This window comes from Schistosoma mansoni, chromosome 1, assembly GCF_000237925.1.
Source record: "Schistosoma mansoni strain Puerto Rico chromosome 1, complete genome".
NCBI lineage: Eukaryota > Metazoa > Platyhelminthes > Trematoda > Strigeidida > Schistosomatidae > Schistosoma > Schistosoma mansoni.
Window position 1 is genome coordinate 5,861,946 of NC_031495.1, and position 15,088 is coordinate 5,877,033.

A 15,088-nucleotide genomic window follows, 5' to 3' on the forward strand; every position below is an offset into this window, starting at 1 on the left:
TCTTGAGCCTCGTAAACGTTTTCGTTGTTGTACATAATTTAATAGGTGTCATAAAGTCATCCGTCTTTAATTTTACTGATGGCACTAAAATGTAAAGACCTGTAAATCACCAACACAGATGCCTTGTGTCGTATGATTAGCGATCTACTCGTGTTAGATGGAAATGGTGTAAACAATCAGCTAAATAAGAACTCACAACCGACAGTTAGTACCTAACGTGGATTACCCCTTCATCGTAACCAGGTACTATGGCTACTTTGATGACCGTACATCACAAACGACGGTATTACAGAAACATATTAGCAGGACTAGGCACAGGAAACAAAGTGCGGCTACCACCACATGAACCAGTCCATGGCGTACAATTAATTGATGCGCGTTGTGTTTGCTTGACTTTGATGAGGACCGCTGAACTGTTTGATATTCAATGATCTGACTGCCGGGTGATTTGGTCAAGGATCAGTGACATTTCGCTCGTCCTGTAGACCCATACACAGTGTTTGATAGGTTGTGGCTACAGGAATACGAACGCAATGATTGGGTGCACTAACAGGTGGTTTCTACAAATAAGTCCTAGCAAGACTGTAGTAATTCAAATTTGTCATTTTGACGACTTACATAGTTGCGTGATAGTTGGAAAATTATTGCTCAAAGTGACTGGTTGCACATTCAAAATTGATTTTAAATACAACAAATAATCAGTAGATTAAATTTACTTGGCATTCTTTGTTTGAATCTTCCCATTGACGTTTAAGATTGCGATTGATCAGTCTCTTATTGGCATATGTGCATACTGTACATATTGCCTCGATATAGCTTTAATTCACAAGTATTATAAGCAAAGATGGATAGTGGCTAGCAGGGGAATCCAGGACGCGCGCCCCATAGTGAACTGAGTGGATAACGCGATGGCGTTTTAAGAGAACCGTATTGGGCTCGAGTCCCAGAAGGAACATCAACTCTGAGAAGCAGGCACATCCAGCTGACGAGTCTCAAATAGGACTGCTAGTCCAAAACAAAAATTATGTCTTTTTAGTATATTGCTGAGTATGAAAAAGTTGAACTTCTGACTTTTTCAAAAAGTAAATAACTTCTTTCAAGTCAACACAAAGCTCAATCTTGAAATATTACAAATATACCACTTCTAGTATTGATAAACTTAACAAATGTATTTCAAATGTTTTCTCTAATAGGGAGTGCTTAAGTGAGAACATCTTTAATATTTATCATAATAAGGTATAGAATATTCCAATAGACTATTTTGAAAATTGATCCTAAACAATGCCGAAATTCTTACCGTAGTATGCTAGGTTTTAAATGGAAAAGACTTTAAATAATAAACTGTGTTGTTTGTGATGAGTCGTTTAAACTTTGGGACAGTTTCCGTTACAAATTGATATCAATTAAATAATTAAAGAAAACCGGGAAGAACTAAATATATGCATCTTACACGTTTCAAATTCCTATATGATGCACACAAATTTTACATCGATTCATGTAAAAAGCTTACTTTTAAACATTCACATTAGCAAAGGTGTAGAGGAAAGATCAAGAAAACACTTTTGAAATGTTTCGATTACAATTATTTGTTTTATCCAATGAGACAAATAGTTAGTTCAAAGTCAACATTTACAAGTCAATTGATTAATTTGATTAAATGTTTTTGTTTTCGTAGCATAATAGGAATCGACAAGCTTATATACGCTTTAATACATGAAGTGAGTTGTAGGCATAGCTCTACTATGTAAAAAATCCATTTGTAAACCAACTTAACTCATTAACGACATAAAACCATGTAACATTTCAGTTAAGAAGTTCCCAATCGGAAGAGAGGTATGTCCTAACGACTGATTTGCATTCCAATATGTCGAGAACAGTTTTTTCTCATGGTTTTTACCCAATGTGGTTGCCGTGAATTTTATATCTATCAACGGATTCAACTACTCAAGATGAGGATATGCAACGTCAAACCAGGGATAAATGTGGTCATATTTTATACCATAGTAATATGAGAAAATTAAACGAAAGAAGTTCAAAGGGTGAAAATAGTTATATCAATGAAGTGGAAGACTAGAATACGAAACAAGTGTTTAAAATGTGGAATCGGGTAAAAGTATATATGGCATGAAATGTTGATCACTTATAAGTCTATCATCTGATCAATTACCTGTACCAGTTACTCTTGAGCGAGTATCAGAATGATTCACTCTCTAGGTACCCCGTTACAGAGTAATAATCCAAGGGAAACTACCGTTCAAAGTTAGTAAATTGCACAATCGAACGCTATTTTACAGAGGCATAAATCAACAGAAGACAAGACGTTGGGGATTATACTAGCCTCTTTAATGAACAGGCTTAAATATTGCTTAATCTATGATATTGTAAGTCGTCAAAAGCTACATTTCAATTTCTTTACAAATAATTCGCTATTCGATGATTACTTTTTAGCTTAAGTTGACTCATAAATTGGTGTTTACTTTAGTACAATTCAATTTTTGTCCCGACAACATTGACCACATTATTTTGTATTTTGTTTCCAGAATGCTTCTGACAAGCCAAACTGTAGTATATGAAACTCTTTAAAGTGCTTATTAAATACATAAGAAACATTTTTTATGGATTTCTACCAAGTTAAGATGAACAACTTCAGAGTTTATTTACTTCACCCCGAATTCACGCAGTTGAATAAAAAAAGACATTTTTAAGGAGATAAAGAGAGTACGCTTAACCAATTAGACAGCCCAAATAAAAAATGGTAGATGATAACGGACGTTGGGTATTGATAGATTTCTGAGAAAACAGACACGCTCTCGATTTAAAATAAAACTTAATCTTCTGAGGTTCATAGACTTACATGTACGGAGAAGTTTTGGATATTACTTTTGACTCGCTTAGCTAATAATAATTTCACCTCTAACATCCTCACTCAATTATCTGGTCATACGCGAGTATAGAGAGCTCGTATGTCAGTAGAAAACTTCGATGACCACAGGGCATAAGACGGTAAAATACATGTTCATAAACATATTCAATAAACACTAAATGTTTCCGATTACATCGTAACAAAAGGAATCAAAACCAACCATCTAATTCAAATGATCGATTAACGAACTATATTCTTAACAAGAAAATGTACATAAGATAAAATCACAGACAATTGGTGCAAATCTATCGCAGTCTTTATTTTTACTATATAGATAGTGGATTAGGATCGTGTAATTCAGTATATCAATCAACTGTATAACCCTCAGTGCCGTTTTCTAACTTCATTGATAATGATCAGTGGTTTTCTTTTTAGTAGTAGACATATATAATATTTGTTAAAACAAATACAAATAAAGAGATCTGATCAATTTCAGTAGTTAATTAACTACACAGCGGACGTTTTATTGCAAACAGTATGTCACAGATGTTTTATTTTAATATGACGTCATGTTCAGCAAATACAATTGCACACCAGATACACTCTCTAAGAACGTTTACAGCAAATATCTTTCAAGTTTCAACTAATTGGTGTAAACATTAGTTTTATAACCTTACAAAATGGGTAACCCAATACTTATCTTAGTGTTTACAAATTGATTATAATATATCAAACCGGATAGGTGTTAACTGTCAAAAATCAAACGAAGGTATTTGTATTTCTGTCCACAAAAACACTGCAAAGAAAGTTCATTCATATATCATAAAATGGAAGTTGCTTACTAAAGATGGTACAGTTAAAAAACTTACTTCATCAGATTCACCAAAAATGTTTCTACGCTCAGAATGTCCAAGTATGACCCAATCACAACCAATATCTTTTATCATTGCTGGGCTAAACAAGATTTGTTGAAAAACAAGGATGAAGTTGATATATAAATTACTAATGTGGAATAAAGAGAGAGAGAAAAGGCGCACAGTGGATACTTTATCCTTCTAATAACTGTGTTAAAGGAAAAATCATGATTTCACTTACTAATTAAGGAAAAATGGGAAATCGTGATGTGAGAATAGACAAACTTTTATGTAGAAAAGTATAAAGCCATAAATAAATCCCCATAATAAATAGTTCTGTCAGTCTTCGACATTGATGCTGGTCTCATTAATCTTAATAGATACTCCCTAGTTTTAGAGGTTCGGTCAAACATCCGCACCGGATCACTAATGAGCACACCCTGCTACGTATTCCACACAACAACTAGTCAGCTTAGCTCATATATTTCCCGATGTATTGACTGACTTCCAAAAATATTTTCAAACTCCACCATTGCTGATATCTGGTTTGATTGGGTTTGGAATTCTCTATTAAAAGGTACTACAGCAAACAGTATTGTCAAACACTGAATATCTGTGGCATTTTTAGGCCGCTTATTGCCTTGTGCTAATCTGATAGCGTAATTTGCTTTTAAATAACACAGACTTATCGGGCAAAACGTTGGCGATAGCATTAAGGAACAAATCATGTAACCGTAGACCCGGTTAGTTTTGATTTTTTTCATTCAGTTACAGGAGAATAAAAAGCAAGACGAGATCATATTTCTTATCATCAATAGTAGCCACTATCTGGAATGCCATCCAACCAGATGTAGTCATTCACCTCAGTAGCGGTTTTAGAATAAGGACTTGAAAACAGCGAACTTAATCATGGTCTATGACCTCTGGTCTAGGACAGCTGTGCCTGATACGCGTCTTGCTGCTCATCTATCATTACTATTACCATGCCTCTACCACCTTTTCCCCCCTCTCACTGTTCATTTGTCATCCTTACATTTTAGTTTGTTTGAACTGTTTGCATAGTGACTTTTTTACGCCTTATAGCCAAGGTCTTTTCTAAGCCACTGTTTCTTCACTTTATAACCTCCATATGGTATCTAGTCAATATCTCACACGGTAGTTTGATATCTTTTGGTTCAGAAGACGCTACTGTCCTGAACCAAATTAATTTACACAAGATATAAAAACTCGCAAATAACTACGGAAACTAGTAGGACTGGTCAAGTTCCTAGACTGCTCCTACAGAAACCCATTTAAAAGTTGAATCTATATCATAATACCAAGAAATGAGCACAAACAAAACACATGGTTTCCACCAGCTTGTCACTATGATCTCGTAAACTTGAAGCAAGTAGCTACGTCGTCAGAGCTTTTTTCCATTGCATACTGCTTCTTGTATTTTAATTCGCTGTATCCGCCATTTTTTACTTATGTTTACCTTTAATACACGCACCTATGCAGTATGCAGAAAAAGGTTTGTTCCCATAGGAACATAGTATAGTATACTAAGAAACCTTAACCTCTGACAGGGACACATGTTATGTTCTTATTTTCCGGTACCAGCAGCAAATCGAAACGTTAATCGAAAAATTAAATAGAAATTTTTTCGGGTCATTTAGCACCCGAAGGCAGTGGATGGGAACAGTTACCTGATTTCTCCGGTGAATGCACCCTTTGATACTTTATAGCAATTTTGAGCGGCCACGTGTATTTCTTTCTTCAAACTTTTTCGAATTTCGTGCAAAAAGACTGAAGGTGGAGCAATTAAAACTTCTAAAATGGGAGCATTTTTCGTACGTGACTTCATGACAAACCCGTGTTATCATCAAAATGAGCTTCTGAGAGTAACTTAAGTAACTTATCGTTGTCATCTCTGCTTCCGTTCATTTTCCAGTTCCCCCCAACAAAAAATTTGCGAGATCCAGACATTTCCTTGGTGAACGGAATCTATATGATTATTAACTGGAAGGACTCTTTGATCAACGCGCTTAATATTCTAAGGAAGAAGTACAGTAGTTCAGTGTACTAAAACAATCTTCAAGTTACAGTATATCGTTGAGTTGATTTGTAACCAAAGGTTGTTCATAAATATAATAATATTACATTTTGATCTCCTGTTAGTAACCATCACCCTAGTAGTTTTATTTCGGACGAAATCAAGTAGCTGGTATAGAGAGATCATCATTTCACCTAATTTCTTAATACTCAACCGCTTATGTTAGATGCTCCAATTACTCATATGATAACAATTGGGTAACTCGTGTTGATAAATAATTTTTGCCTGGTAGCAAGCCCGTGCTATTTTGTCTGAAGTTCCTACAGACACAGTTGATATAGACTATGAGCATCATAGACTAATGGACATGATTTTAAGAAAATTTATTGACTACTCTCTGGAAACTAGGTAATGCTAGATCGATTGTTGTGATGTGATATAAATAATCTGAAAGTGGCTGGAATAAATCGGCCGGAAAATTATGTATTCTCACAAGCTTCTATATTCGATTGATTTTCGTCACAGAAATTAAAAGTCACACAGAATATTTAAACACTATTATATGCTGATCTGGTTGGAGTATAGTGTCTCTCGAATACCAATGGTCTTCAAGGTCACTTAAATAGACCAAATGGCTGAACGACTACCAAAGCAATGAAACCGAATCCATAAATTTACACAATACCTATAAGTGAAAATACTGTCAGACTTAACCAATCTATTATGTGTAATTCATACATAACACCATCTATGAAACCATGAGATTTTAGTTTTCATAAGTGTACAATATTGTTTCATCTCAATATATTGGCATTCTAAAGGTTGTGGCAATGAATAAATCCCCGAAACAAATAGTTCCATAGCTCTCCGACATTGGACGCAGACCGTTTTGGTTTTGACGAACTTATAACAGCTGAAGGCGCTCGGTCACTCATACACACCAGATCACGAACAGGTACACCGTGCACGACATCTCCTATAACCACTATCCAGCTGAGACTGATCTTCTCACGAAATATCGATAGCCAATCAAATATATCCTCGAACATCTTTGCTTCCGACTTTCGATATGAAAAGATTAGCATGTTTCGATTATAAGAGGTGTTACTGGTTACGGCGTTATCAGACTTCGAATAATCGTGGCAGCTTTAGTGCTGAGCACGATATGATCTGCTACACCAATCCGTAAACCATAAACCTGTTCTTTGTCGGAGCATCATATATACTTTTGCTTTTGTTTTTACATATTGTGGAGTTGTCTTCATATTTCCTGATATATTTTTCTCATTCATTGATGTATAGAATTATGGTCTAGTTCGTCATTACTACTGCTATAATAGTAGATCCAATCCTGAAATTGTAGATTTGTGATGATATAAAAACCTACTGTATAAGATCTTACGTGGAAGTCACATCATTGTCTATTCTGACCCGTCGAATCGCAATAAACAGCGATATGATGACTAGAGTTTCGATGGAACACATTTGGGCTGCAGATGGAACAATAAATTTAATATGAATAAAGGAGATAAGTTACATAATAGTGACCAAACCTGCAACATCGGGTAGTGTGATCTTATGAAATGTATGTTGTCACATTCACCATTGTTCATCTTCTCTTAGTAATACATGACGAATGTGAATCTTCTCAATGATTATAAATTCGGCTTCGACGGCCATGTGGTCAGGACCAATACCATAAAAATCATACATTTTATTCATCATAACGAAGGAGACTGACAAATTATCTAAGATCAAGACTATTAAGCTATTAACATTTAGGCTAATGCCCTTTTGAACTTACAATATCGAAGAGTTTATACAATTACCAATATAGTTTTACTCTCATCCACTACAAAATACAAATCGGTCAGATATCTTAACCACAGAGTAAAATACATCTGCTTAGACGATATCACAAAGAAAAAGTAGGAATTCCTCAATGGTATAATTCTGGTAATAGATTAGCTGAGAAGCATTTCTAGAAAATTACATACGAGGAGAGAATAAACAAGTTGTAGAGATTGACCCTTATTCCTCAAACCAGAATTCAGTGTGAATATCACTGTCAACGTAGTGAATGTACGATTAGCGAAACCATTAAATGAGACATTTTGGGTAGCTAGCATTTTATTGGCATTTCGCATTAGACCAATGATCTCTGCTCAAACAAAAAATAATTTACCTGAGTTTACTTCCATGATGTGCGTCTACAAATTCAGCTTCTCGTGAAGCGATAGATTTAATAGACATCGTATAGGGCGACATAATCAACAAATGGACGGGCATCTGTTAGACTCGTTTAGGGAAGGCCAAGCAAAATGATTACACAACTTTGTTGAGTGAACTATCATCTAGTGTGTAATGGATTTGCTTCGAAAATACAGTCCGTTCTCAAACCATTTCCAAAATATTATCACATCATCCCACAACAAAATGTGGGGTTGTCAACAACGTGCATTACCAAAACATAAGTGATAACAAATAGTGGAGAGGCAGCAGCTCAACTTGTACAGACAGAAAAACCCATTACATCCAAATTACCAAATTCACATTATGATGACAAAACAAGAAACGTACAATTCAATAAAGTACACAGAATACAAACATCTCAAATGCAATAGACTAAAATTAATGGGTCGAACTGGAATATCTCGAACCACAATGAAATCTTTGCGGCATCACAAAATCAAGACAATGGTCATTGGAAATATTCATCTACTATGGTTTAGAGAGTTGACGAAGTGTTCTCAATGTGTCTGACGTTCAGTGAATTGTTTAATGGTCTGCTATTATAACTGTGTGCATAAGCATAATACCATTTCTTCTAAAAACATACAACTGTCAAACTTTCCGTCTGACATCGTAATATTTACGAGGACACAGGTGCTTTTCGAAATAAACCTGATATTATTCTGGATAGCACTATTGTCGTTGTACTCATCTGGTGTGTGAATAGAACACGTTGTGTTGAGAGAAATAAATTAGTCAGATATGATAGTTGTTAAAGATCTGAAGCAAGATTGGAATGGAAGGAGAGAAAGAGAGGAAAATTGAGTACATCTCCAATGTTGTTCTGTGAAATATTTAGTCAAAAATTTACTGAGTGTCAATCACTTGAACTCTAACAATGCCGAATGGATAAACTTAGTTTAAATTTGTCAACATTAAATACAAACAATTTTTGAGTGAATTGCACTGAGACAACAAACACTTTCCTAGTTTCCCTTCAAATGTCACCACTAACACTCTTTTTGGAGACATTGTGTAGCTAACTGAATGTGACTGAGGCTTGTAAATTTTTGACAGTCTTTTACCAACATCCAAACAACGCTTCATATATGTGTCCATCCATCAGTTCGACCATTCACACTTTCGGTATGTGTATCACACTTCATACATCAACTGCCAAAATTGCTACAAATATTTTCGAAAAACACGTTCAAATATCAGGATTTAGTCCGGAGAATGTTCTGCATTCATAAACCGTTCTTCCACTAATATCACAAGCGAGTGTATAAGACAGGCAACGTTCAACGATATGATTTGAATCCATTCTAATCAATACTCACGTATACTCCGGTATTCTCTCGGGTACTCACAAATTTATATCATCCTAATATACGAGTCACGTTTCTCTCAATTATGAAAACAAGCAGAATAATGAACTTAAATTTCATTATTTTTCCACAATTTTTTATTTTGAAAAGTCAGTCAAAATTTTAGTTGAAAAATATTGTGACTGATTGGAGTTAACTTTAGACCTCTGAGAAGAAAACGTGATATTGAAATCTTTCTTAGAAAAAAATAACAGAAAGATAAAGGAATTTATAAGACGGAAACAAAAGTATAACTCAGTGACAGTATCGCACCATGAATAGTGATTTGATTTTGATGTTGATATTTTGTAAAATATCTAATCAATAACTACCATTACAACATTGAGTCATTGTAATTGATGTATGTCAAGAGTTCTTCACTTCCAATCATTCAAAGTGAAGTTTGTTAATTCAGCCAAATTTGTGTTTGGAGTAGTCAAGTGTGAAGGATGATGTTGGATTGATTATTGAGCAGGTTTCTGTTCACATCTGTTAAGTACAAACATCAAAGCAATTTGATCGGACTCTTCTCTTACAAAATCGAGTGTGTGAATAGTAATAGACAACACATGGTTTCACTTGATGTCGTATTTTTGTTCTAAATATTGTTTGATATAGACAAATTAATGCACATGTTATGGGTGTAATTCTGACTGATCCCTTCCCAATAGGATTGGCAAGTGAGTCTCGAAATAAAGTTTTGGACAGACTAGACCTATACAGTCATCACATCGAAGACACACAAATAATGGTTAGTGAGAATTTCGGTGAAGAATAACTGATCAATGAGTTTAACAGTGTACCGATGAAGAAGAGTGTGAGAATGAATCGTTCACCACTGACTGATACATCACCAAGTAAACGACGTGTCAGTTCGTCAAACTGATGCGTTCACAGAAACTAAACCTTACAATTTTCTATACACTTACCTATATAGTTTTACTCTCATCCACTACAAAATACAAATCGGTCAGATATCTTAACCACAGAGTAAAATACATCTGCTTAGACGATATCACAAAGAAAAAGTAGGAATTCCTCAATGGTATAATTCTGGTAATAGATTAGCTGAGAAGCATTTCTAGAAAATTACATACGAGGAGAGAATAAACAAGTTGTAGAGATTGACCCTTATTCCTCAAACCAGAATTCAGTGTGAATATCACTGTCAACGTAGTGAATGTACGATTAGCGAAACCATTAAATGAGACATTTTGGGTAGCTAGCATTTTATTGGCATTTCGCATTAGACCAATGATCTCTGCTCAAACAAAAAATAATTTACCTGAGTTTATCCCTTTGATGTGCGTTTAAAAATTCGACTTTCAAAATGATCTACATTCAAATCTCTTAAATTATCAACCCAGCTCCGTAGTTTACTACAGTCAATATTGTAAATTTTATGAAAATTTATGTTGCCTGTAAAGTGGCACGCTTCATGTAGCAAACTGTTATTTGACTATAAATTATTATTATCATTATTATTATTGTTACAGCGGACAGCGTTCTCAAATGCCGGATATCGGCAAAAACGATATCACCACAAGATCAATAGCTTACAATTCAAAATATTAAAGATCCCTCTAACATTTGAAGTGTGACAGTGCTCTAACAGTTACCACCTTATATGATCGAAATATGATTCGCAAAATATTGACGAGACAATTCTGCCATGTGTTCTGGAGTTATTTCGACCAACGTTGGTACTCATATCTACGATGTTTGGATAAACGTCAGTTGAAACAGCTCAGAAATAGTATTATTGAAGGCCGTGCATAGAGTGTGATGTCACATCATTGTGAACATGGAAACGTCTTCAGATTCAGTCAAACTCGACAGGCCATGATCATTAGGCTTGCATTCATCTTTTAATCCCTAAAACATCCAGTTTTGTGGCCGCCTAAAAAATTTAATACACTTTTGTCACGTTCTTCCATTCGTGTATTCATGAATTATGTATACATGTACTGACTACTACTTGCTTACTTTCTATTGTTTTCATGAAGTAACATATTTTGATTTCTACAAACTACAGCATTAAAACCGATGTAGCCTTCATGACAGTCGACATCCTCAATTGTCGAATTCCTTACTAATTGACATACAACAACCATGGGTAACACGTATAAAATACTTCAATCTCCAGTATATCGCATTGTACAACACGCTTAAATTATATTTTGAAAATGTTTGTCACAGAAGTATGCACAGTAGTGAAGAACATTTATTCACCATATTGTTTATGAGTGAGCGAAACAAAATGACAAACTCAGTGTAGACACCTTACAAAACCTCGTTTATCTAATCAAACTACATAATTATTTCACGTCTACAATTTCTATAGTTCAGTCCAGAACTATTCTCAGCCTGTGATTGTTTATTTAGACGAAGGTGAATTAGAACAACATATATTTTAATGATATCCATCGATTCCGGAGAAAGCTAGTAAGGAATGATATTTTCACCAGACTAACCAATTTAATTCACTCTCATGAATGTCGCCGTATATCATAGTTTGGAAATTAACGCAAATTTCATATCCCAAAATATGTTTTTAACAGTAACTTATAGTTTGTAGAAAGAATAGATGACTGGAATAAATCAGATTTTTTTAATAAATCCGATTTGTTCCTCATATACGATCATTTACTTTGTGGTTGGTTTACATCATAAGGAAAAGTATGAATAATATATACAATTTCAGTGACGATATTACTGAATTATTAACGACCACAATCGTCCTGAAATCAGGTTTTATCCGCTAGGTTTGCGGTTATATTATTCTTCGTTCTTGATGTTTACTGTAACAAAATGCGTTCCTCTAAAGAGAAAGTGTTTGATGATATACAGATCATGAATTCACTTTTGATTGCTGACAACCTGGTTTCTTTCAATCTTATTCTTCTCTGAATTCGATGGATCAGGAATGTTGTCATAAGTCATCGTTGTCCACAACAAAACTACATACTAATTACAGTGGTCTAGTAGTTAGATCGCGAATGAAAATAATGCTTTAGAACACGTGAATGCCACTTAAATTGACCATCGTTACGTTACGGACAATATTGAAGACTGTGAAGTCGAAGTAGTCTTCAAACTACAAAGCATTTCATAGAAACCCGTGTTGTTCTTTGCATTAAATAAAATTGATTTAACTGTTTGATGAGTTAGAACCACTAGGAATTTTCGCTACATTAGTACAATCATTAATTGAGAGTGGTTTGTTATTTGCAGCGGTTGGTGTTTCTGTTGGATAATTCCATCAATATAACACGATGTTTATATAAATGTTCACAAGAGTCGTTCATTGGGAGCGTTGTGTACACTTTTCACCTTTTTCGATTGCAGTTTTATCTCGAACGTTTTCCGTTAAATACCATGATCTCATTTGAATGTGAAACGAAGGCTTAGATTTTCAAACAAACGTGAGGTCGAATTATTTTATGGGCCTTGCGTTTTGAGATACTAATAGTAATAATCTATTCCCAAATAACAGATTGTTGCATGATGTATGCTAGTTTACAGGTAAGATCAAATTGTTACAGAAGATACAGTCTTCACTGTGTTGAGTTACTCAGTTATTTTGATGTTTTATAAGGTACATTGATCATAAAATTATGTGGCGTAACACTTCTCACACATGAATGCTTGCAGGCGACCTGCTTGAACATCTGGGCTACCTGTTGCTGCTATCTAGATATTTCAGCAAGTTATCTGATTTCGTGCATTTCTGTAGAGTGTGCAAGATTCGCACGGTCAATATGGCGGTTGACGCGCCTACTGAAGTTGAGTCACTTGCGGAGGAATAGTTAAGGTATAACTACTTCGTCTATTTCTCTGTTATCAAGGTACTTTTAAAGCAAGAGCATTCTTATTTGTTGAAGAGAATAATTGGAAACAAGGTATGAGTAGATGAGGAGCTGAATAAATTAAGGTAGTTCTGTAAAATGCTGAAAGCATAAGATTATATGTACTAATGAATTATAGTTCTGAAAACAGTTTTCTGACACTCATATGCTTATTTCTCTTGTTTATTCAAGTTAATTCAGCTCATTTTTTTTTATTTTATAGGGTCATGAACAGCCTTCGTTTTTAACAGTGTCCAGGTTTGCTTGTAATAGGATTACTCGGTAAAAAGTGAAACCATTTCATGGTCAAGGGCACGAATTAAAAAAGTGTTTTGCATTATATGTTGGCATCAATACTATCGATTCGCGACGTACCACTTGACCACATGGAACCGTAATTTGACATCATGTCCTGCCCTACAAACATGGGTGGATTGAAGCTATCTCTCCACCATCGTGTTTGCTAGTCAGTAACGCCACCCTTCCTCCTTTTGTGGTGTTCAGCTCCGTTATTTTTTTGATATGTATGAATATCGCTTTGATTTAAGCACCCTGTTGGGACACACCGTCTTTGCTAGTTCCATATTACAAACAAATCAGATGGTTAAGGCTTCTGTATTGTGGGTTAGATATCCATTTAGTATATCACATTGTTACGAAGATAAATAATGGTAGAATTTAAAAGAGATTGGTCAAACTATTTGTGTTTTGTAGATGGTAAGGATAGGCTGAAAATCAAAGAATATGAAAGTGTTAAGAATTGTAAAATTTTCAGATTAAGAAAACAAAATATTGAGCGACTCGCAGAATTTAGAACATTATGAGCACCTTATGATCGGCCACAATTGATCAGCATCAATGGGATTAGTGAGTTATCTGTCTAATTGTAATGGAAATAAAGGATGTGAGACTTGGGAAAAACAATGCAATATTAACCATTAGACAGATTCGGAATCTGAAAGTGAGTGTTAGGAGGGGAACAGTGTAAATAATAATCAATGGGTGATGGGAAAGGGTAAATCATGTGTTCTATCACTTGGTTATATTCATATTAATGACAATAGAAGTCCGTTATATTCATGATCGGACTAGATGTGTTTGTGAGGTAGGACATTTTGATTCCATCGGGCTCTCATCTGGAGGCTCTGGTCACATTTCATTCTAGCAACAAGAGCTAGTATGAGTTTAACCCAATCCATCTTACCTCCGTTTGTTCCACTACTGAAAGCTAAGCATTGTTTATCACCCGTATCCAAATGCCTGGCTGCTCCTCTGGTTCTCTGTTTTTCAGAATCTTTCTCTGAGGACTCAGCTACATCTGCGCTAATGTGTCGCTAAGCAGATCACACAGCTCTGCTGTTTCTCTTAAAAGCTCATCACTGTCATCTAGGATAGTAAGAATATTAGATTGGATACAGAGTTTCTTCTCTAGAGTAGCTATCAAAAAATTATACTTATTCCATAAATTGGAAAAACTAGACTTTCAATTCCTTTGTCTGTCGAAGTTTTAAATATTGCTAAATACTGATTGGGTGTTGAGAATAGCTGAAAAGTCATGTTGAACGAAGTACCTTTTTCGCGAATTCCTCGGTTAAAATACGAATTTAATGGGGATGTAGTCATAATCAGGGGAGCATTTTTTCTTGTTATAATTGGGGCGATTAGGTCTAGACAAGTTTTGGAATTAAAATTAGGAAAATCTAGTGTAGTGTTAACGTCATCAACAGAAAAAACCTAATCCCAACTAAGACCACGTAGTGGAATTTTGGAGTAAGACCAGTCGTTCAAGCAAAGTTTCTAATAGAATCTATAAGAACAGATTCTTTCTGATGAAGATAGCGACGATGGGTTACATTGACCCGCTTCTACCATAGATCTAGAACTATCTG

At 35.0% G+C, this 15,088-nt stretch overlaps 1 protein-coding gene across 1 annotated transcript in view; it reads right to left on the bottom strand.

The window, feature by feature from the left end:
• Smp_003990 (putative triosephosphate isomerase) overlaps nucleotides 1–5,753 on the bottom strand; it is a 12,370-nt gene extending 6,617 nt beyond the window's left edge. Inside the window, exons 1-3 of the mRNA XM_018793074.1 lie at nucleotides 5,571–5,753; nucleotides 5,406–5,529; nucleotides 3,733–3,817 (exon numbers count right to left, since the gene is read on the bottom strand). Coding sequence (XP_018647623.1) covers nucleotides 3,733–3,817; nucleotides 5,406–5,529; nucleotides 5,571–5,685 — 324 coding nt within the window. The 5' untranslated portion in view covers nucleotides 5,686–5,753. The remainder of the gene's footprint in view (nucleotides 1–3,732; nucleotides 3,818–5,405; nucleotides 5,530–5,570) is intronic.
• Between the last annotated feature and the right edge of the window lie 9,335 nt (nucleotides 5,754–15,088).